Source organism: Furipterus horrens, unplaced genomic scaffold, assembly GCF_987537825.1.
Source record: "Furipterus horrens unplaced genomic scaffold, mFurHor1.1.pri manual_scaffold_2, whole genome shotgun sequence".
NCBI classification, from domain to species: Eukaryota; Metazoa; Chordata; class Mammalia; order Chiroptera; family Furipteridae; genus Furipterus; species Furipterus horrens.
In genome coordinates, this window is record NW_028327172.1 from 33,234,836 (window position 1) to 33,257,601 (window position 22,766).

Genomic DNA, 22,766 nt, shown 5'->3' on the forward strand with positions numbered 1-22,766 from the left:
AATTGAAGTTTAAATGCCCTTTCTATTTATTCTTTTAAAATATCTTCAGTACTGCCCTGGCTGGGTGGCTCAGTTGATTGGCGTGTTGTCCTGTACACCGAGGGATTGAAGGTTCATTCCCTGGTTGGGGCATACACAAGAGGCAGCTGATCAGTATTTCTCTCTCTTAGGTCAATAAATATATCCTTGGGTGAGGATTAAAAAAAATATATCTACGGTACCTTTAACTTTTGCTTGATAATAGGATGTAATTTCAGATAATCTTCCTTGTAATTTGTTATAGTCTGTGAGTAACCCTCTTGAAATAAGAGTGCTCCCAATGGAAAGCAGCAAGCAAGGCATCAGAGGAACAAAGTGCAGAAGAACTGTGACTTGCTCAGCTACTCATGCGCAACTTAAAAACTTACTCAACTATTAAAACCATTAACTTTTAGTCAGCTACTTCTTTAGGATAAATATTTTATTTTTTTCACATTAACGTTACATCCACACAAAAATGTCTGGGTAGAGACTTGAAAGCAAATAGTTCTGAATTCTCACCAAGGTTATAAATGTATTAAACCATAAAATATCCTTTCAGCCATTAAATGCATAAAAAATGTTTGGTGAAGACCAATTTGTATCATTCTTAAAAAGCAGTATTGGCTTTTTTCTAGTTTGTGTTGAGCTTTTAAGAAAATGAAATGTCAGTTTTTTAGTTCTTACAGTAAAATAGTGCGAAGGGCTACCTTAGGGAGGTGTTTCTCAGAAATTATGATGAGGCTTTCTTGAAAACATTTTTTCTGAATGTTAAATGTGGTATTTGAAAGAGAGTAGCTTTCAACACTGTAGATTTGCTGTAAATTACATTTGTAGTTGGTGAGTTTGCATTGGCTTATAGATAATCAGAGGGGATCATTTTATGGTGTATAAAATCCAACAGAAAAAAAGACAACAAACGAAAATTTCAGTCTCTCATTTTTTGTAAAATAATTACAATTATGCTTTCTCTACTTGCTTCTTTCTAGTCTCTTTTTCCCAGGTATTAGATCATCTTAATGCATGCTGCCTTGTAATTCCTTTTCCCTTCCCCATACCTCCATCTCAGGAAAGCCATGTTTTTAGTTTTAAGCCATCATGACGTTCTACTTTGTGCATTCCGTGTCAGACATGCAGAGGACTGATGATATAGTCCAGGACCCCTGAAACACAGAATGTGTACCCAGAGCGTGAGACAAATTCCACTAGATGTGTCCTAATCAATGCCTTTAATTGTAGTCACTCTTTAGTAATTCACTTAACGTTTTTACGTAGAATAACCCAAGAAACCAAAGAATTTGTAACTTTCTGTTTTCTTTTTGCCTTTGCTGTAGCTTGTGTACAATGGATACAGCAAAGAAATCCTAAGACAGAGAGAACTTCAACTAAGCGTACTCAGTGCAGAATCTCTGCGGGAGAATTTTTTCTTGGGTGGAATAACCCTGCCTTTGAAAGATTTCAACCTGAGCAAAGAGACGGTTAAGTGGTATCAGCTGACTGCAGCAACCTATTTGTAAGCTGGTGAATTTCTGAGCTTTGGAAGCAAAAACAGTTAAAAACATGCGTGTGCATGCACACACACTTGAGAACTGTGTATACTATTTTTATACTTGGACAGAAATTATAAAGTAATGTACTTGCTGGATTTCAACACGTGTTGGACCAACAGTCACATAACTAACTTTTATGAATTTGTTGAAGCCATTGCTGTTTTATAGTCATTATATAGAATGCTGTCAACCCTAAACTTAATATATAATAAGTCTGAAAGGGACTCAGTGAACAATTTAATCCTCTCTTGAGTAATTCAGAGAACTTGCTGTAGTTTGGTCTGTGGTCGTTGTTTCTTACGCAGACACAGCATGCTTGTTAGCTGTTTTGCACCTTCTACAGCCTTTACCACTGTCATGTTTGCAAACACCAAAGGGAAGGACAGGTGCAGGATGTTTCCATAAAATGCAGCTGCTATTCACAGGGCCGAAAAGCAAAGCACAAATTATAGTTATGTTAAGAACTACTAAGTAGTTTATAGAAGTTGGGAGAAATAATATTGCTTTTTATTTTTCATGTCTTTAAAGCCTTTTTCAGAATTAAGTGCCAATTACTGAAGTTGTAAATAATGGTGCCTTAACTTCACATGCTTCCCTGGCACTTCATTCTGATTCTTTTTCCTGACTTGATCAATAGTAAGTAGTTTTCACTCACTTTCAGCTTACTCAAGACAAGATATTATGTACACTTACTAGTGAGTTTTTCCCACAGAAAGATCATTTTCTCTACTTCTGACATGTGACTTACTTAAAGTCAGCCATTTGATTTATGTTTTTGTTACCCGGTAAGTGAATGAGATTCATCAATGTAGCTGTACACTAAATTTTATCATTCCATTATAATCCTACATTTATTCCCAGGAGTGTGAGTTGAAGTTTGGTGATTTCACTTCCATATATCTACTCCACTCCCCCATTAAACAAGTGAAAATTGTTTACCCATGTACCCATTCCTGTGTGGCAGAAGAGCTCCAATAAGTAGGGCCAACTCTTCACAACAGGCCCAGGACAAGAATTCCAGGGTCCAGACTGAATTTTTATATAGATTTTTATGGTAAAGTTGGTCTTGTAAGCTGTCTTACATTTGTAAACATTGTACATTCAAGTTATTTTCATTAATAAAATGTGACTCCAAATCATAAGGGACATGATTGAAATTATTTACAATAACCATTAGGAATAATATTCATTTTTATTTGTTATTCAAGTTCACACAGTTTTTTGTTTAGTTTGGATGAATATGTGTGTGTGTGTATATATATATTCTCATGGCTAAAATAGAAATTCACTTTTTAAATGATAATAGAGATTGTAACAATCCAGGTGCTGTGAGATAACTGACAAAATATGCAATGTAGAGTACCAAGAAAGAAAGGACAGTTTGCAATTCAGTAGTCCAGAACAAAATTTTTATTAACTGTGCAAATGTTTCATGTACACGGTGATGCCCGCAGGGCATAAGTAGATGACTTGAGGATGTATTGATGGGACAGGCTAAAAAAAAGAGAAAAACTTGAAATTTTTGGTGCCTAACACTAATGGTCCATTTTAGGAAACCCCATGAGTATGAATGCATTTTTTTTTTAAATGTTAAAATGTGTTGTCTATTTAATACATTAAATAAAATGTAGATCAGATCACCACCATGTATTTTCTTTTCCCACAAACCATTAACATTTTCTTCAAGTGTGTAAGTAGCTTTGCAAATGTAAAAGTACTAGATATTTTCACTTAAGCTTTTGAGACCTAATTCCATTCCACGAGTTGCCACTGAACCACTGTAAAAGCGTGGTTTGGTAACGTATACTGCCTATTTGCAGTCTTACTGTAGTGTCTGTTAGCACAAATAATAGAGCTAGAAAATGTGATGTCACTTTTCAATTACAAGAAATCTGTATTCTTATCTAAAAGTGTGATTATGATTAATATTTTAGTTAACCAGAGTTCAGAACAAGTGGTAATGTTTTCTCTTAATTTAACTCATTTTGTGCCTTTTTTGTCATTAAAACCACACACACACACACACACACACACACACACACACGCTTCACATATATTTTAATGTAAGTTATTTGTGAAATGCTAATCTTCAGCCCTTACCAAAAAAAAAAGGCGGGGGACAAGACACCTCTTTTTGCACTGCTACTATCAATAGATTTTAAATTGGTTGGTTTTAAATCATTTTTTAAAGCTTGCATTCAACTAAATCAAACAAAAGTTTAAACAAACTGTCCAAGATTCTAATTTTTAAGTTTTATATCTATCTTTATTGAGTAAAAATAATTACACCATTTATAAGTCCTGCACCAGAAGAATTCTTTCCTCTTGGAGTGTTTTGGGATTTGAAAATAACAGTTTACTCCAAAAACCTATTGTTTTCTCTACTGAGGAACCCAATGTAGAACTTGCACTGATGTTTTTACCACTGCCTTTATAAGAATCAATAGGTATCTGAATGTTAACGCATGTATGATCTTTGATAAAGTATTTTATCTTTTCAAATTAAAGTTGTATAAAAGTTTCAATATCTTGCCTTAAATTGGTTAACTGTTCTTTTCTAGGATTCAGATATTGTGGCATTTGAAAAAGAAAACATTCAATTTTGATACTTTAACTTCAGGTCAATAAGGAGGAAAGCCACATTACTATAATCCATAGATTGACTTAACATGCTCTTTGACTAGCTGTGCAAATATGAATGAACGTGACAATTAGTCTGATCTATAAGAACCAAATACTTTAATTATATTAAGGTAGTGAGTAAAGATGTATAATATTTTTATTAATTCCTTGAATATATTCAGTGGATTGAATGTGACTTCATAATTGTACTACGATTATATTAAAATATTTCTGGAATAAAGCAACTCTGCTATCATTTCTTTCCTCATCAACACATTAATAATGTTTGTGGTTCCTGACTTTGAGCTAACTGTTGCTGTTCTTTGCATTTCACCCAGGAGTTTATTTGGTTCAGATAATCCAGAATTTTAGAACTGACCCATCAGTTGCCCCTAAAGATGTCCAAATACAGTGTGTCTGATTTCTAAGTGTGGTTCTTTGAACAAGATCTGGATTACTACTTTCCTAGAGCCCTGCCACCATTTTATAGAATTGAAATGCTTCTGTGAGTACAGTCCCTGGCCTTTGGCAGTTTATTTAAATATTAAGTAGTGTAGTAACAGCCATGTTATAGACATATATGCAGAATAAGGAAATATAGATTCTTCTAATACTGAACCATACTATAACATGTAAAAGGGCTAATCACCATGAAGAGCAATAACTTAAACAATTAGAGCCAGTTTCTTGGGGGTAATGAACTCAGTTTCTGTCAGAAAAGAAAACAGACTTTATTTCACCTGTACTCCCTTGAAGCACTTTAGCATGCAAATTTTAGACATACAAAAATAGACAACAGTTTATGAACTCAGTGAATGAATCCACCATATACCTACAACAGTTATTACCTTAGGTCTAATCTTATTTTGATCTATAGTGACTAGGATGTGCATAGGTATAGATATGAGGGGCCACAACACCCCCCCCGAAAAGCTAGGATTTATAAAAAATTGTGTATTCTTACGTGTTTAAACTCGTCACCTTCAAAGTACTCTCCATCTGATGCAGTACACCTATTGAGATGTTTTACAAGTTTTTTAAAAGTATATTTTATTAATTATGCAGTTACAGTTGTCCCAGTTTTTCCACCATTACCCCCCTCTGCCTGGTACCCCCTCCTTCCCTGGACTCATCGCCCCCCCCTTAGTTCATGTCCATGGGTTATGTGTGTAAGTTCTTTGGCTTCTCACTTTCCTATACTATTCTTAACATCCCCATCTATTTCGTTCCTACCATTTATGCTTCTTAACCCCTGCACCATTTCCTCATTCTCTTCCTTCCCCCTCCCAGATGATGACCCTCCATATTTGTGATTCTGTTCCTGTTCTGGTTGTTTGCTTAGTTTGTTTTTGTTTTTTAGACTCAGTTGTTGATAGTTGTGAGTTTGTCGTTATTTTAATGTTTATAGTTTTGATCTTTTTCCTAAAGAAGTCCCTTTAGCATTTCATGTAATAATGGCTTGATGATGATGAATTTGATGAATTCCTTTAGCTTTACCTTGTCTGGGAAGCACTTCATCTGCCCTTCCATTCTAGATGATAGCTTTGCTGGATAGAGTAATCTGGGTTGTAGGTCCTTGCTTTTCATCACTTTGAATACTTCTTGCCAGTCCCTTGCCTGTAAAGTTTGAGAAATCAGCTGATAGACTTATAGGAACTCCTTTGTAGGAAACTGCTTTTCTCTTGCTGTTTTTAAGTTTCTTTATGTTTAACCTTTGGCATTTTAATTATGATGTGTTTTGGTGTGGCCCTTTTTGGATCCAAGTTGTTTGGGATTCTCTGTGCTTCCTGAACTTGTATGTCTATTTCCTTCACCAAATTAGAGAAGTTACTTTTCTTCTTTTGACATCCTTATAATTCAGATGTTGGTATGTTTAAAGTTGTCCAGAGGTTCCTAAGCCTCTCCTTGTTTTTTTGCATTCTTGTTTCTTCTTTCTGTTCTGGTTGAATGTTTATTTTTTCCTTCTGTTCCAAATCGTTGATTTGAATACCGGCTTCCTTCCCTTCACTGTTGGTTCCCTGTAGATTTTTCTTTATTTCACTTCGTGGAACCTTCATTTCTTCCTTTATTTTTTTGCCATATTCTATGAATTCTCTGAGCACCCTTATCACCAATTTTTTGAACTCTTCATCTGATAGGTTGGCTATCTGTTTCATTTAGTTCTTTTTCTGGAGTTCTGTTCTTTCATTTGGGCCGTATTTCTTTTCCTCCTCCATTTGGCAGCCTCCCCGTGTTTGTTTCTGTGCATTAGGTAGAGCCATTTTTACTCCCTGTCTTAGTAGCATGGCCTACGTAGCAAAAGCACCTGTAAATTGTGTGGGATGGAGCCTTTGGTAATTGCTATGGCAGGGCCACCTAGTTTATTGCTTCCTGGCTCTGTGTGGTGGAGGGCTTGGAGAGGGAACAGTGCCACTGCCTGGCTTCTCGTGATTTGCCTGACACTCCATTTCCAGTCACTTCACCCGCTTCCTATATGTGATTGGCACCCTTTCAGCTGCTGCCCTGGGTTTTCCTTACCATTATAAGACCATGCGGGCCCTTTAGTAGTGAAAATCCTGCAGTTTCTTCCCCGACCCGAACCCCCACTGGTTTTACCATCCAGAGGTAATGGGGGTTTATCTTACTGGTGCTGGAACCCTGGGCTGTGCAGTCTGGCCTGGTGCTGGGTTTGCTAGCTCCCAGGATATCTCTCAATTTTTATCCATCACACATGAATGTGGGGCTATCCTTTACACCATTGGGGCTGCCTGTCCTAGCCACACTGCTTCTCGGCCCTGTCTCCAGGACTCCTCCCTCCTACTTGTTTGGATGACAGTGGCATATTTAAATCCTTGCTTGTCAGACTTCCACATAGCTCGATTTTTCTGATTGTTCTGGTAGTTATTTGTTTTTGAGATCTGGTTCTAATTCTTTCTATGTTTGTGCAAGGAGGCAAAGTGTGTCTGTCTATGCTCTACCTTGACCAGAAGTCTGTTTTTTCCAAGTTTTTGAACTTTATTTTGATGCCTTTTATAACCTCTTGTTTTTTGTTTCACCTCTTCCACATCGGCAAAATGTTTCCCTTTGAGGACTTTTTCATCCAGCGAAACAAAAAACATCACTCAGGGCGAGATCTGGTGAATAGGGAGGGTGGGGCACGGGGGTCATGCCAGAAATTGCTGAATGCTCAGTATAGTGTAGACAGATGCACTCAAATCACCCATTGTGAGATGGGCAAATGCGTTAAAAATCTTCAAAATATATATATATAGGCACTGGCTGGGTTGGCTGGCTCAGTGGATGGAGCGCCAGTCTGTGAACCAAAGAGTCACTGGTTCGATTCCCAGTCAGAGCACATGCCTGGGTTGTGGCCTATGTCCCCAGTTGAGGGCGCGCGAGAGGCAACCACACATTGATGTTTCTCTAACTCTCTTCCTTCTCTCTAAAAATAAAATATTTTTTAAAAATGTTTACTGAAGCTGAACTTGGGCTCTCGCTATCAGGCTGGCAGGTACATTGATATAGATGGGTTCCTAGAACACCCGCCTAGTGGGGAAGCCTGTACTATAAGGGGCTCGCCCTCCAGAAGGTAATTCTGGTTTGGGGGGGGGGGTCCATTAAAGTTCAACAGAAAGCCAACCCAGTTTAAAAGTGGGTGAATGACTGAATAGGCTTTCCTCCAAAATGGTAAATTACATGAAACGATGCTCAACCTCATTAATCATTAGGGAAATACAAATCTAAGTTAGAATTAGTTACTAATTCACATACACTAGGACAGCTAGAATAAAAAGTGAGGATGCAGAGAGACTGGAGCCCTCATTTATTGCTGATGGGAATGTAAAACTGCAGCTGCTGTGGAAAACAGTGGCCCTTCTCAAAAAGTTAAACATGAGTTACTCTATGACCCAGCAATTCATACACTGTGTGTGTATACTCTCAAGAACTGAAAACAGGTACTCAAATACTTGTACACACATGTTCATAGCATTCATAATGGCCAAAAAGTATAAACAAACCAAATGTCCATCAATGGATGTACAGATAAAATGTGGTATAGGCATACAATGTGATTATACTAAAACTGAATTGTATACTTTAAAATGATTAAAACTTTATGGTATGTGAATTTTAACTCAAAAAGGTTATACAATTTTTTAGATAGAATTATAATTTTCCCCATTGTCTTTAAAAAATCATAAGGTTCCAATCTGGCATGGTGGCTTTGTTGGTTGGAGTACCCTCCAGTACACCAAAAAGTTGCGGGTTCATCCCCAACCAGGGCACATACCTATGTTGCAGGTTCGATCCCCAGTTGGGGGTCCGGGAGGCAACCAGTATGTTTTTTTTTTTTCCTCTCTCTTTCTGAAATCAAGACACGTATCTTCAATGGGTAGAAAAGGAAAGAAATGATAGTGGTGGCAGGGATGGGAGGGTAGCCATTACAATCAATATGTCCAGTCTGGCACTTATGACCATTGCATTGTACCTGAGAATTTATTAAGGGCAAGGATAGCCTTTCAGGGATCTAGTGCTAAGAAAAGGACTGGCGTAGGTGAATGCATGAAAAATTGTGTACGGCTGAACTTCAGGCACCCAAATTTGCTGGGGGAGGAGGCGCAGATAACAGCCTTGCCTAGTGCAGTTGTCTCGCCTCCATGCCCACTCCCACTCTGAGATTCAAACAGGCACAATCTTAGCGCTCGCAACACCTTCAGACGCGCACGGTTCGGACTGGAGGCCGACTAATTTCCGTTTCTGTCCACGAATCCCGTCAAAGACCGATGCATGCCGGGATTTGTAGTCCTGTTGACTGAAGAATCCATCCCCCTACGAAGTTCATTTCGAGATATGCCACGCAGCGTAGCTCCGCCTTCCGTATGCGAGAATGCAGGGACGTGTGAGGTCACTTCCTGCGTGCCGGGTGGCTTCCTGCGGCGTTTCTACTCGCGCTCTCTTTTCGTTGTCTGTTCTCCGCCATAATGGGTCGCATGCACGCTCCTGGGTGAGCGCGGGTTTACAGGAGGGATGAGGGCGCGGGCCTGGGGGGGAAAAGAGCGAGTGTGCGCGGCGGGGTGAGGGGGTGACGTTCTAGGCTGCTGTGGCACAGAGCGCCACTTGACCCCAAGACTCTTCTCTCCCCAGGAAGGGCCTGTCCCAGTCGGCTCTGCCCTACCGCCGCAGCGTCCCCACCGTGAGTACCGTGCGGGGACCTAGGGGAGGTCAGGGAGGGGGAGGTCGTTCCTCGCTCTGGGATGGGGGCCTTGGGTGCATGAGGCGCGCGACTTCGAGGGCGGTGGGATCGCTGTGCTTCGCTGCCATCCCAGGTTTGTCGTCCTAAGGCCGCTTTCTTTTTTACAAACAGTGGCTGAAACTGACGTCTGACGACGTGAAGGAGCAGATCTACAAACTGGCCAAGAAGGGCCTGACTCCCTCACAAATCGGTGCGTATTTTGTCTAGTGTAGCCCCTTCCGCTGCCTTCGTGTAACTTGGTGAAAACCTTTTATCCTCTCTGCTGGCTTTACTGTTGATGATCAAGACCTCATCCTCATTTTATGGAACTCTAGTTCTCTGAAGACGGTAAAACAGTGAAAGCATTGTCCAAAGTGTATGAGTATTTACTGTGGGCGCGGCACTCTTAAGTAAATGCATGGTTCTAAGCACTTTACATCTACTGACCTCGTTTAATTTTGACAGCAGTACTTGCAAAGAAATAGTAGCACTTTTTCCCATTTTAAGTTGAGGAAACTGAGGCATGGTGTGGCTATATAACCAGCCTCAAATCACCGATCTATTAGGTGAAGGAGTTAAGTTGGCTGCTCAAGAATGCTTGTCACTTTCCCACAGATGAGCTTTAAACCTCAGCTTCATTCAGCAAATGTTTGCCTGCTCTGTGGTTCTGGACCCTGAGAATACATACAGATGTGGAGAAAAGGGCAAAATATTTACTCTCCTGCAGCTTGCAGTGTAGTGGAGGCATCATACACAATAGGAAATACATGGTAGACAGGTAGTCAGACGGTTCGATTTGAGATATTTTTTAAAAATAAAGTCTTAAATTTTTAGAAGAATAGCTGATATTCTTAATGAACATTAGTGGGTTTTAATTGAGCAAATATACCGAGTTGGAATCTTAATAATAGTTTTGATGTCCTGTAATCTAGTGAGCTCACTGTGATGATGGTCTTCCAACATTCCAGGATTGTACTATGGTCAGTGCTCCGAGATTTGTGGATCTAATCATAGCTTTATGCTAATCGTCCTCGAAATAGTACCACTAAAACACTTTGAAAAATGATCAGCCTCAATATGATAATAATTTTTAGCATTGGAGTAGATTTAGGCTTTGGACGTAGTCTGTACCATTCGCAGTTTCCACCAGATGGGTTTTCCTTAGTGTTGGGTAAACCTTCCTTGGATGTCTGAGTGAGCTTTGTGTGAATCCTCACGTTGGTGACGCAACCCCATTTCACAGATGGGAAAGTTGAAAAGTGACTTGATCTTGGAACCTTGTTATCACTCCAGTTTGGTTTGGAAATTGATAATCTGTTACTCTCTTTACAGGTGTGATCCTCAGAGACTCACATGGTGTTGCACAAGTGCGTTTTGTGACAGGCAATAAAATCTTGAGAATTCTTAAGTCCAAAGGACTTGCTCCTGATCTTCCTGAGGATCTCTACCATTTAATTAAGAAAGCTGTTGCTGTTCGAAAGCATCTTGAGAGGAACAGAAAGGTAAGAACAGAACTGCTTGTGCTAACTTATTTCAACAAAATATAATGCATCAGATTTGAATTACGTTAGGTGATTTAGGGCACAGACTAGCCACACTAAAGTTGCTTTGAAATTAAAATTCTAGCCCTGGGGCTCCGTTGGAGTGCAGTTTTGTGCCCCAAGGGGTCTTGGGTTCTATCCCTGGTTCAGGACATATGCGGGAGGCAACTGATTGATGTTTCTGTCTCACATTGATGTGTTTTTCTGTTGTTTTTTTTTTCTCTTTCTCTTTCTCCCTCCCATTCTCAAGTCAGTGAATATGCCTTGAATGAGGATTTAAAATAAAAGTTTTGCCAGAAGAGAGAGGGGGAGAAGAGCTTTTGGTTCCCCCAGTTACATACAGTATATTCAGTTGGTTGAAAATGTAGAGTTATTTATTTGCTGAGTGTTATAAATCATTCCTCCTCAGTCTTGTGGAAGGAAACCTTAAATTCCCTCAGGTCACATGAGCCTGGGCTTGTGATTCTGTTACGGAGGCATTGGGAAACTATTTTCATTGAAGTGCATGGTGTCTATACATTCCTTTGTTATAATAATGATTAATTGTTTTGAGTGATTTTCTTGAATTCTGTCCATTTTTATTTCTAGGACAAGGATGCTAAATTCCGTCTGATTCTGATCGAGAGCCGTATTCACCGGTTGGCTCGATATTATAAGACCAAACGAGTCCTCCCTCCCAATTGGAAATAGTAAGTATCAATCTTATTTGTTAACAAGAACAGGAGTTAGCCAGATAGTAAATACAGTAAAAGGCCTGATGGTAATGTTTGGTCATAGCTGTATGGTCAGCTAACTCCTCCTTGAACTCTGACGTTATAACAGGAATACAGCCATAGATGATACATAAGCAAATGGGTGTGGCCGTTTTCCATTTAAACTTTATTTGCAAAGACAAGCAAAGGACCATAATTTGCAAACCCCTAAGGTAGAACATGAAAAAGCCTATTGAATACCTTTTGGGTAGTGGGTAAAATTTCAGTTCATACCACTGCTCCCAGGTGTTAGCTTTGTCTTTAGTTTTACATCAAGTTGCTCACTGTGATGATTAATTTCCAAACATTCGCAGTTTCCACTAGAAAGGTTTTCCTTATGTTGGCCAGTTCTTCCTTGGATGTCTGAGTGAGCATCATTAATTTGTTATGCTTGAGCCATGATGAACTGATTCAGGAACTCAGCAGTCCAGTTTGGTGCATTTTATATATTTGGGATTATTTTAGTTGTTTGGAAATAACTCTATTAGCTGGGAGTTAGAAGTGAATACGGAAGACCTGTATTAATCCAGTCTTCTCCCCTCCCCCTTTCTTCTATTTCAGCGAGTCATCCACAGCCTCTGCCCTGGTTGCATAAAATGTCTGTACTCAAGCAATAAAACCATTGTTTAACTAGAAGCATGTTTTGTATTTCTTTCCTTAAAAAAAAAACTATATCAGTGATTTATATGTGTTGCTCTTTTTTTCCTGCGGTGGAAGTGTTTTAGCAGAATTAAAATTGTGTGATTCTACAGCAATAAGATAACATGCATTTATTGCATCCAGTTATAAATTGCATCTGTTGAGCAGGTCATAACTTCATCAGGGTTGGAAGAGAATAGGAACTAGTAACTTAATTGTCCTGATGTCATGGCAAAAATGTTTTTAGTATTTTTAATGCATTCACTGTTAAATACTTAGAATTGTCAAGATGTTGCCCACATTGTAGTATCAGAAACATACATATCAAAGTGACTGGAGAAGAAGCATTTTTAGTATGGAGGGACCTTGGAAGAAAATGATACTTTATACTTGCTAGCAAGGCTTACAGATGAGGAGGAAGGGATTCAGGGGACAGTAAGCAGGCACAGTTCCATCTGGAGCAGAAGAAACAGGAAGGACTCAGGGGAGCTCAGATCCCTGAGCCTTGCAGCTTTGGAGTGAGTGAAAATAAAATGTACTCACTTGGGTGTTGTCAAAATATTTGTTTTAATTCTTAGAGCAGACTAATGAGGTACATGGGTATCTGTTTGGAAAGGGGCAACTCGAACAACTGGAGTGCGTTGTTCAAGGTTTTAAGATCAGTGAATGATAAGCTGGATGTCTGGCTGGTTTATGGAGCCCATCCCCTTCAGAATGCAGAAAAAGTTAAAGCAGGCCATTTATATGTACCACCTTTTAATAAGCTTTTTTACTTAAGCTGTATCCTAACTAGTAATAGTACGAAGTCCTTGTTTTCGAGACCAGTATCATAACCAGCACTGATCTGTTGAGGGCTGGGGCGGGGTGGGGGGTGTTCTATAGATACCCAAATCACTTCGATTGTTCTTCAGGAGTAGTGTTTGCCTTCCCAGCGTTAATGTGCTGTGTCGCGGACCTCTAACCAGCAGAGTCCATGGCGTTGTGGATGAAGGAATAAATGCACAGTGACTGCAAGAATCCTGTGGAGAAGAGGGGACAGAACTGGCCACTTTGTAGAGGAGAAAGCACAGTTAGCCCCTGCCTGAACAGGCTTTTATTGATTTCTTAGGTGGATTACATCCAAGAAAACTGAATCATAGTGCCAATCATTGCCTTATATGATTATTGCTTTTACATATTAGAGAAAAGAATGTTATACATGCATAAATGATAAGAATTACTTGTCGAGCCACATCCTGTTCTTAGAAATTGCCCCAGAATAGGCCCTAAGAGACTGGTTCAAGGTTACACGCTGAACATATGTTGTTCTCAGCCCAGGATGAGGGGGTCCTTTAGCAGAAAGCAAGCTTTTTAAAAATGCAGGCCTGGTTCCCCGCGGGAAAACCGGTGTGTGGAGTGGATCCTGCGTGCCACCACGCTCCCAGTGGTTTTCCACTCAGGCTGAGCTACATTTGCCACCACCAAGCACCCTGGCTTCCCGTAGTGCTTCTCTGTGCTGGGTATGCAGACTCACTCAGTCCCCTTCCTAAAGTGCTCACGAGTGTGGGAAACAGGTGAGGAAACTCAGTATTTTACCTGTTTCTTAACTACTGTTAGATGTAAGTTTTTAATCCTTTCTGTTTTTGTGTTCATGTCTTAAAAGTGGCTAACGATCACAACAAAGGAATAAACTAGAATAAGGCAAACATCTCCAAGTGAAAAAGGTAACATCCTTTGCAAATCCTGGGTAGCTAACAAATGGTGAATATTGGTGGTTCTGTACTAAAAATTAGTCATTTGTAGGTGGAGCATTTGATGTTTCAAAGCGTCTCTAGGTTTTCTTTAAGTACATATTATAGTTCATCAAGTTGACAATTACTGCAAATATTAGACTGCATGTTGGAGTTTTAAGAGAGATGGGAAGAGGGGGAAGGAGGAGGGAGAAAAGCCAAAGTGAGAGAAACTGATTGGTTGCCTCTCGCATCCCTTGACCTGGGACCAAACCCACAACCCAGGCGTGTGCCATTGCCGGGAATCAAACTGGCAACCTTTCTCTTGCAGGATAAGGCCCAACTAAGCTACCCCGGTTAGGGCTGTTAGAAGTTTTTTAAATGCCTTAAAAAAGTAATATACTTGATATTAAACAATGTAAGAAACAAAATGTAAAAACCACCTGCAATCCTTTTTGAGTGTGAGCAGAAGAGTCAAACTTAGCTTTCAGAAACAGCCTGCCTGTTTAAAGGTTGTTTGAGTTAAGTCTCTAACATGGGGCAGTTAAATCATTCAGAGATCCCTAACGATTTCTTGAGTGAACATCCCTCTAGATAACCACTTGCTTGCATGTAGATATCATACTACATATATCACTCCATAATCCTTGTTATGTCCTAGTTGTGGACACTTAAGTATTCCGTACATGTTATATGACAATTTGCCTTGTAGTTCTTGTGAGAACTTGGGCATGTTTTATATTTTGTGTATTTTGCAAAACTTCCTTTCAAAAGTGCATGAGAATGTCATTTCTTCACATCCTTTCAAATTATTTTTATTTTTTAAATTGGTTTTTAGAGAGGAAGGAAGAGAGAGAAACACTGATTTGTTGCTCTGCTTACTTAGCATTCACTGGTTGGTTGTATGTGCCCTGGCCTGGGACTGAACTCTCAACGTTGGTCTATCAGGACGATGCTCCACCCAACTGAGCTCCTGGACAGGGCCTGTTTTTCTTTTTAATTGTCTAGATCTTTGTTAAGAGAGGTGTGATTCTCTGTTATTCTGTTTTACTTCTTTGGTTATTGATGAGTATTTTATGTTTACTTTTTGTGAATTGTCTATTCATGCCCCCCTATTCCAGATTCTCTCCAGAACATTGTTACTCTGAGACTTTCATGATGTGCTACAATTATTTTTCCCAATTTCGATCTTGTTTATGCTCTTTTTGTTGTACAAGTTTAAGAATTTTATTGATACTGTTTCTAATGATTTTCCTTATTGATCTTTTTTTTCTTCTTCAATGATCAATCTAATTATATTTAAGATTTTTTTCTGTGCTTCTCCCTTCTCTTTAGTATGGTCTTCATCTGTTTTCCGGACTTAGACATTTATTCTCCCTTTTTAAACAAAAGTTTCCATATGCTTTTTTGTCTTTTGTTCTGAAATTATATTTTAATACTTTTTTAAATTTTAATTTTTTATTTTTTTAGATTTTATTTATTCTTAGAGGGGAAAGGAGGGAGAAAGAGAGAAACATCAATGTGTGGTTGCCTCTCACATGCCCCCAACTAGGGACCTGGCCCACAACCCAGTCATGTGCCCTGATGGGCAATTGACCTTGGCGACCCTTTGATTCTCAATCCACTGAGCCACACCAGCCAGGGCTTTATTTAATTTTTTTTATCATAGTTGTCCCAATTTTTCCCCACTGCTCTCCACTGCCCTACCCCTCTGCCCCTGCTCCCACAGTCAGTCCCCACCCCTTTGTCCTTATCGATGGTCATCCATATGCTTTTTCTTTGTACATCTATTTTGACACAGCTGGAATCAGCATTTAGATCTTATTTGTCCAAATATGTGTATATATGAGCACCTAGGATTTGAGGGTTTCCTTCAAGAACTGTTCTCTAAATTTAAAAATCAAGTGACAGTTGTCACTCTCTTGAATTGCAGTTATGCATATATGTGGTTTTAAAAGTCATATTTTACAGGTCTTGAACTGAAAACAGTCCCTGTCCTTTTGCAGCCTGAAGTGCAGGGTGACTGATTTCAACTCAGCCATTTCTCTGACACTTAATATGCCTTATTTCTAAATAATGGTGTTTTTTAAAAAACAGGTGAGATTCACATAAAATTCATTTCTAAGAATAATTCAATGGCATTTAGTATACTCAATATTGTACAACCACCACCCCTATTTAGTTCCAAAATATTTTCATCACCTTAAAATAAAACAAAGCATTTACTCCCATATCCCCTCCCCCTAAACTCTGGCAAACCACCCATCTGCTTTCTTGTTCCTATGGGTTTACTTATTCCTGATATTTCATATAAATGGAACCATACGGTATGTGACTTTACGTCTGGCTTTCACTTAGGATTATGTCTTTGGGGTTCATGGTGTAGCATGTAGCAGACTTTTTATGATCAAATAATATTCCACTGTAAGTATATACCATAATTTGTTAACTATGGATTGGCTGTTTCCACCTTTTGGCTATTTTGAATAGTGCTGCTATGAACATTGATGTACGGGACTTGTTTGACTCTGTTTTCAATTATTTTGGATACATATATACTTAGAAGTTGAAATGCTCTAAATAATATCCTTGTACCAGGATTTCTTGGTTTTTAGTTTATACGTGTTCTCCTGGAATCCTCAAAATAATATGTTTATGATTTCTAAATATTCTATGTACTGTTGATGTAATTCTGTACTTCACATTTCTGTAAATATATATTTACATAAGTTATGTTAGTAAGACCTTGTTCTTCCATCTGTTTAGTGGTCTGTGTTCCTATCTGTAATTCATCCCCAAACTTTGAACCATAGTTTAAATCTCAATATCTTAGTCAAGTTTCCTTTTTTTTTTTTTCTTGGTGATAACCTCTCCCAGGACCCTCATCCTCTAGCTCCAATTCAGACAAGTTACTCCTGAGACCTATAGTTCTGGGGTCTCCTGTTGCCATCGACATGGGGATTCTTTCTGTCTTTAGTGTCAGATTCCCCATTTCTACATCTCATGTCTTCCTCTTTCCTGGTTTACTCCTTCCTTTTGGCAGAACATCTAGCAGCCTCTGAAGAAAAGGCTCAATTCTGGACCTTCTTTCTTTGTTCTTACCAACTCCTAGGTAATTTCATGTAGTCTGTGGCTTTAAATATTTTTGAGGTTACTACACTAAAATTCATACCTCCAGCACAGACCTTCCCTGAACTCCAGCCTTAGATATGCATCCACCTGTTCAATATTACCACTTGGATCTCTAATAAACACTTAGATTGTATTTATTTTAAATTGAACTCCTGATTTTTGCAGCCCAGGGCTGCTCTCTCAGGACATCTTTATTTCAGTAAATGGAAATTTGATTTATCCTCCAGCCAAAACCCTGAGTCATTAGCTGTTTTTTCTCTTATACCACATATCCACCTGGTCACCAAATTCTCTTGGCCGTACCTTAACAATATATCCCAAATCTGTCCAGTTACCAACTCTACTACAATCACCCTAGTCTGAGTCACCTCTTGCCCTCACTACTGTAAAAGCCTCTTTTTGTCCCCTGTAACCCCTACCAGGTCTCGGATGATTTTTCAAAATGTAGGTCACATGGGATTCCATATACTCAAAAACTTCCAGTAGTTCTCAGATCTGGGCACATAGCACAAGGGAATGCCAGCATCTGGCAGGAAGCGGATGTCACACTCAAACTGAGAAATTTGGAGTATCTTCTAAAGGAACTCTTAAAAGGTATGAGTGGTCCATAACATCAGCTTCCCAGATGACAGAGCAGGGTGAGGAGTGGATCTGGAGGTGCAGATGGAAAGTACCAATACCAAGGGCCCCTGTGTTCTGACCTCCAGCACCTGTGCCTCTTATCTCCTACCACCCTTGCCGATCACATGAGTCTGGCTTCACACTTCGAGGGCCATTGTCCTTGTTAATTCCTTTGCCTGGGAGGTTCTTCCCCCAGGTATCCACATGCTTGCTCCTACATTTAGGTCTTTCCAACTGTAACCTCCCCAGAGAAGCCCTTTGAAAAGCACCCTCCCACCCAGCACTCCATCTCCCCAGTCCTGCTGTTCTTCTGACTACTGTACACTTCCTAAACTATTATTTTGGTATTTTCTGATTATAAGTAACCCCCATCAGAGGAGGGACTTTGTTCACTGTTTTAGCCCTAACATTTAGAATAATGTCTGAAACACAGTAGGTTCTCAATAAATATTGACTGAATGAATGCATATTAAGGAGGAAAAAGTTTTTGAGATTTTGGAAACAATCTTTTTCCCACTAGAGAGAATTTGGGAATAGATTCTAGGTTGGAAATAATTTTTCCTAAAAAATGTTATCACTTCTCATTGTATCTAGCTTTAAGAAACAAATAACAATGCCCCCGACCCCAACCCTCCTGCTGTTGAGAAGTTGGGTGCATTCTGATTTCCACTCCTTTTGTTTTTCACCTGTTTTGTTTTTTCCCTTACTTGATGCTTTTAGGGTTGTCTCTATTGTTTGGTGTTTTGAGTGTGGCAATAATATCTTGGTTTTATCTTTTTCATTTGTTCTGGTACTAAAGCTATTTCAGTCTCAAAATTGTCTTGCAGTTCTGGGATTATTTTCTCAAATTATTCCTGTAATATGTATTCCACTCTGTTTTCTGTGTTCTCTTTCTGGAACTCAGTATTTTCATGTTAGACTTTATGGACTGATACTTCAATTTTTTTTTTTTTCCCTAAGATTTTAACAACTATAGTCCATTGCCTTTCCTACTTTCAGGGAGTTTTCAACTTTATCTTCCAATCTTACTATGTTTTTTTTCTATTTCTGTCTTCATATTTTTAATTTCCAGATGGCATGTTGGTAAATATATGTGTATTTATATATGTATATGTTTTATGTTATTAAGTGTATGTTGGTATGTTGGTAGATGTTTAACCCTCTGGTGGGGGTGGGGAGAAGATGACTCTTCTTTTCAGTGTTTATCTATTTTTGTGGTATGAAACCTCCCACTATGGCAGATTTCAAGCTACCAAGGGGATGTCACTGGAGTTGGGAGAGATGGTTGGTAGCCGATCATCATATTGTATTTCCCTGGTACAGGGACAGTGAATGGAAATGACTTTAAGACTTTGGATAGTAGAAAAATTGTGTAAAATAATTAGGAAATGCTGTATTTTGAGTTATTTATTACATTTGTTTTGAATATAATTATTTTTGAATTTGTATAATTTAATTTTTAACGATGTCTGTGCTTAACTGGCTTGCAGAATTCCTGAAAATTAAACAGTTGGCTCCTGTGAGCCCTCACAAGCCAGATCCAGCTCACCATTGCTCAGAGCTCATTTTCATTCCCTGAATTTTCTTTTTTATAGAAATCTATTGTTTAGCATATTCTCACCTCTGAATACTTAATGATAATCTTAAAAATATTTTCTACTTCTACACTGTATGTTTTCTCTGAGATACTTTTTTGTTTGTCTTTTGTTAGAGTCTTTCCTCAAGTGTCCAGTAATCCGTGTAAGGCTCTGAATTGTGATGCCCACTGTATAGTGCATACAGTGTGAATTGTATCTGGATGCAGTTACACTTTTTCACTACTAGGTGGCGTATATTGCTGTTTTGGTGATGCTAACACTATGATATGACATTCCAGAACTTATAATTTAAAAGTAGTTTCACGTTTATATTTCTTTGAATTTTACACCTTCCCAAAAAGTTAATTCCAGTGTTTTTGGGAAGGAGGTTTGGTATAAATTCATTATTTTTTAAAATCCCATTTTAAATATGGGAAAATTGAGGCTCAGAAAAGTAACCTACTCAGAGCCTCATACTAAGATCACTAGGATGCCCAGTGTTCCCACTGAGGTTTTTGATGCCTCTTATGAACTTTTTTCTGTTTTTATTTTTTTAAATTTATTTATTGTTTTTTCTATTACAGTTGTCCCACTTTTCCCATTGCTCTCCCCTCACCCCGCTCACCCCCCTCATTCCCACAGTCAATTCCCACCCTGTTGTCCATGTTCATGGGTCATTCATACTAGTTCCATGTTTGATTGTTTTTAAATAGAAAAGTGCAAACAATAATGACCTATGTTTTTCTGGACCAGTCAATTTAAAGATTAACAGAAACATTTTAGCTAATTCCTAATGTATGAATATATCCATTAGAGAAGTCAAAATTTTAAATCTCCAGATATCTAAGTGAATTTAGGCACTGTTCTCTTTTATACTGTTTCTCTGTACTATTGTTACCTGTAAGTAAAAATTAGACTTTTAAAATAAGTGTAAGAGTTGTCTTTCATGGCATCTTGGCCTCACATGCAGTCACACTGCTTCTTAACACTACTACCTGTTGCTGTGGCTACAAACACATACAGCAGAAGCTTCGGGATGACAAACCACCAAATCAGGATAGTGGTCCTCTCCGGAGGGAAGATGAGCAGGATTGGGCAGGGCTACATGGAGAGTTTCAGCTGTGTTTGTAATGTTTTGGTTTTTGTTTTTCCCCCTAAGGTAGGTGATTTTCTACAAGAGGGTTTTTGCTGTCTTTTCTTTTTGTACGCCCAACATTCTTTAAAAAGTCTCTATGAGGTCTAGAATGATAAAAAAGCAGTTAATTCAGTCCAGTTATTTACTGATCACTTTTGTAACGTATTCTTCTACACAGTAGTGAACAGCAATTTATTCATTGCTAATTCATTCAAAACACATTCACTGAGTACCTCTTATGGGCAAGGTGTATTTTATTTCATTTTACCTTAATTTAATTAAATTGACTTGTGAAATGCTTCATGAATTTTGGTGTCATCCTTGTGCAGGGGCCATGCTAATCTCTGCATCGTTCCCATTTTAAGTCTATGTGCTGCTGTAGCAAGTACTAGTTTTCACGGTGTCCTTATCTGGTTCTGGTATCAGGGAAATGCTGGCCTCATTAATTAAGTTTGGGTGTGTGTTCCCTTCTGTTAAAAGTTAGAAGAATGGCAAGGAATAGTTATTAATTCTTTTTTAAACGTTTGGTTTTTAGATTCAGATGTTGATAGTTGTGAATTTGTTACCCTTTTAGTGTTCATAGTTTTGTTGTTTTTCTTAAATAATTCCCTTTAACATTTGATACAGTAAGGGCTTGGTGATAATGAACTCTTTTAGCTTTACTTTGGGAAGCATTTTATCTGCCCTTTCATTCTGAATGATAGCTTTGCTGGATAGAGTAATCTAGGTTGTAGGTCTTTGCTTTTCATCACTTTGAATACTTTTTGCCAGTCCCTTCTTGCCTGCAAAGTTTCTTTTGAGAAACCAGCTGAGAGTCTTATGGGGATTCCTTTGTAAGTAACTGCTGTTTTCTTGCTGCTTTTAAGATTCTCTCTTTACCCTTAATCTTTGGCTTTTTAATTATGATGTGTCTTGGTGTAGGCCTCTGGGTCTAACTTGTTTGGGACTCTGCTTCTTGGACTGGTATGTCTATTTTCTTCGCCAAATTAGGGAAGTTTTCTTCCATTATTTTTTCAAGTAAGTTTTCAAATTCTTGCCTTTCCCCTAAGGTTCAGATGCTGGTACTTTTAAAGTTGTCCTAGAGGTTCCTAAGCCTCTCCTCATTTTTTAAAATTCTTTTTCTTCCTGCTGTTCTGATTGAATGCTTTTATCCTCCCCTGTGTTCCAAATCATTGGCTTGATGCTCAACTTCATTCTCTCCATTTTTGGTTCCCTGTACATTTTTCTTGATTTCACTTAGTGTAGCCTTCATTTCTTCACTTACGTTTTTGCTGTACTCAGTGAGTTCTCTTAGCATCCTTATCACCAGTGTTTTGAACTCTGCATCTGATAGGTTGGCCATCTCAATTTTGTTTAGTTCTTTTTCTGGGAATTACTCTGTTATTTCACTTGGGTCATATTTCTTTGTCTCCTCAATTCAGCAGCCTCCTTGTGTTTGTTTCTGTGTATTAGGTAGAGCTGCTTTGACTCCCTGTCTTAGAAAAGGCACCTATAAATTGTGTGGGGCAGAGTCCTATGTAATCGGCAACAAGGTCAACCCACTTCACTGCTTTGTGCCTCTGTGTGGGGGAGGGCTCAGAGAGGGGACAGTGCCGCTCCCTGGCTTCTGGAGGTTTGCCTGGCACTTGCTGCATTTCCAGTCACTTCACCTACTTCCCGTATGCGACTGGCGCCCTTCCAGCTATGGCCCTGGTGATGAATCCTAGAGTGGGTGGGTTTGTATACATTCTAAGTACACAAACTCCTGAAAACCCAGCAGTTTATTTTGCCACCCCACCCACCACTGGCTTTTATAGCCATAAGTTATGGGGATTTATCTTCCTGGCACTGGAAACCTGGGCTATGGGCTCTGGTCTGGGGCCGGGATTGCTCACTCCTAAGGTATCCCTCCCAATTTTTATCCACCACACGTGAATGTGGGACTGCTCATTCTGCTGCTGCTGCTGCCTCTTCATACCACACCATGTCTTGGGGCCTCTCCACCCCTCCTACCAGTCTGGATGAATATGGCTTCTTTAAATCCTAGGTTGTCATACTTCCACAGAGCTCAGTTTTCTGATGGTTCTTGTTATTTCTTTTGAGAAATAGTTTTCATTCTTTTAGTGGTTGCATGAGGAGGCAAAGCATGTCTATCTATGACTCCATCTTGTCTGGAAGTTGGAAAATTCTTTATCTTACTTTCATTTTGAAAGATAATTTGCCAGATAGAGCATTCTTGGTTGGCAGTTTTTTCATTTTGAGCACTTTTACTATATCAA

General features: G+C 38.9%; 2 protein-coding genes and 2 non-coding genes across 4 annotated transcripts in view; 3 read left to right on the forward strand and 1 right to left on the reverse strand.

The window, feature by feature from the left end:
• PIK3C2A (phosphatidylinositol-4-phosphate 3-kinase catalytic subunit type 2 alpha) overlaps positions 1 to 3,595 on the forward strand; it is a 91,557-nt gene extending 87,962 nt beyond the window's left edge. Inside the window, exon 33 of the mRNA XM_090263562.1 lies at positions 1,353 to 3,595. Within this exon, the coding sequence (XP_090119688.1) occupies positions 1,353 to 1,535 (183 nt within the window). The 3' untranslated portion in view covers positions 1,536 to 3,595. The remainder of the gene's footprint in view (positions 1 to 1,352) is intronic.
• A 5,497-nt stretch (positions 3,596 to 9,092) lies between these two features.
• On the forward strand, positions 9,093 to 12,331 carry RPS13 (ribosomal protein S13). Its single transcript, XM_090267639.1, has 6 exons — positions 9,093 to 9,174; positions 9,315 to 9,363; positions 9,535 to 9,613; positions 10,735 to 10,904; positions 11,532 to 11,632; positions 12,257 to 12,331. The coding sequence occupies exons 1-6, from the start codon at positions 9,152 to 9,154 to the stop codon at positions 12,288 to 12,290; spliced, it is 456 nt and encodes a 151-aa protein (XP_090123765.1). The 5' UTR covers positions 9,093 to 9,151; the 3' UTR covers positions 12,291 to 12,331.
• Positions 11,977 to 12,066, forward strand: LOC150018129 (small nucleolar RNA SNORD14). The gene has a single exon (XR_016509592.1). It is a non-coding gene; the product is annotated as a small nucleolar RNA SNORD14 (small nucleolar RNA).
• An 8,461-nt stretch (positions 12,332 to 20,792) lies between the features above and the next one.
• Positions 20,793 to 20,897, reverse strand: LOC150018130 (U6 spliceosomal RNA). Its single transcript, XR_016509429.1, has one exon. It is a non-coding gene; the product is annotated as a U6 spliceosomal RNA (small nuclear RNA).
• Positions 20,898 to 22,766: the final 1,869 nt, after the last annotated feature.

Coding starts and splice junctions, on each gene's coding strand:
- RPS13 (XM_090267639.1), top strand. CDS start 9,152: ATGGGTCGCATGCACGCTCCTGG. Junction 9,364..9,534: donor ACCGCCGCAGCGTCCCCACC/GTGAGTACCGTG, acceptor TTTTACAAACAG/TGGCTGAAACTGACGTCTGA. Junction 11,633..12,256: donor CTCCCTCCCAATTGGAAATA/GTAAGTATCAAT, acceptor CTTCTATTTCAG/CGAGTCATCCACAGCCTCTG.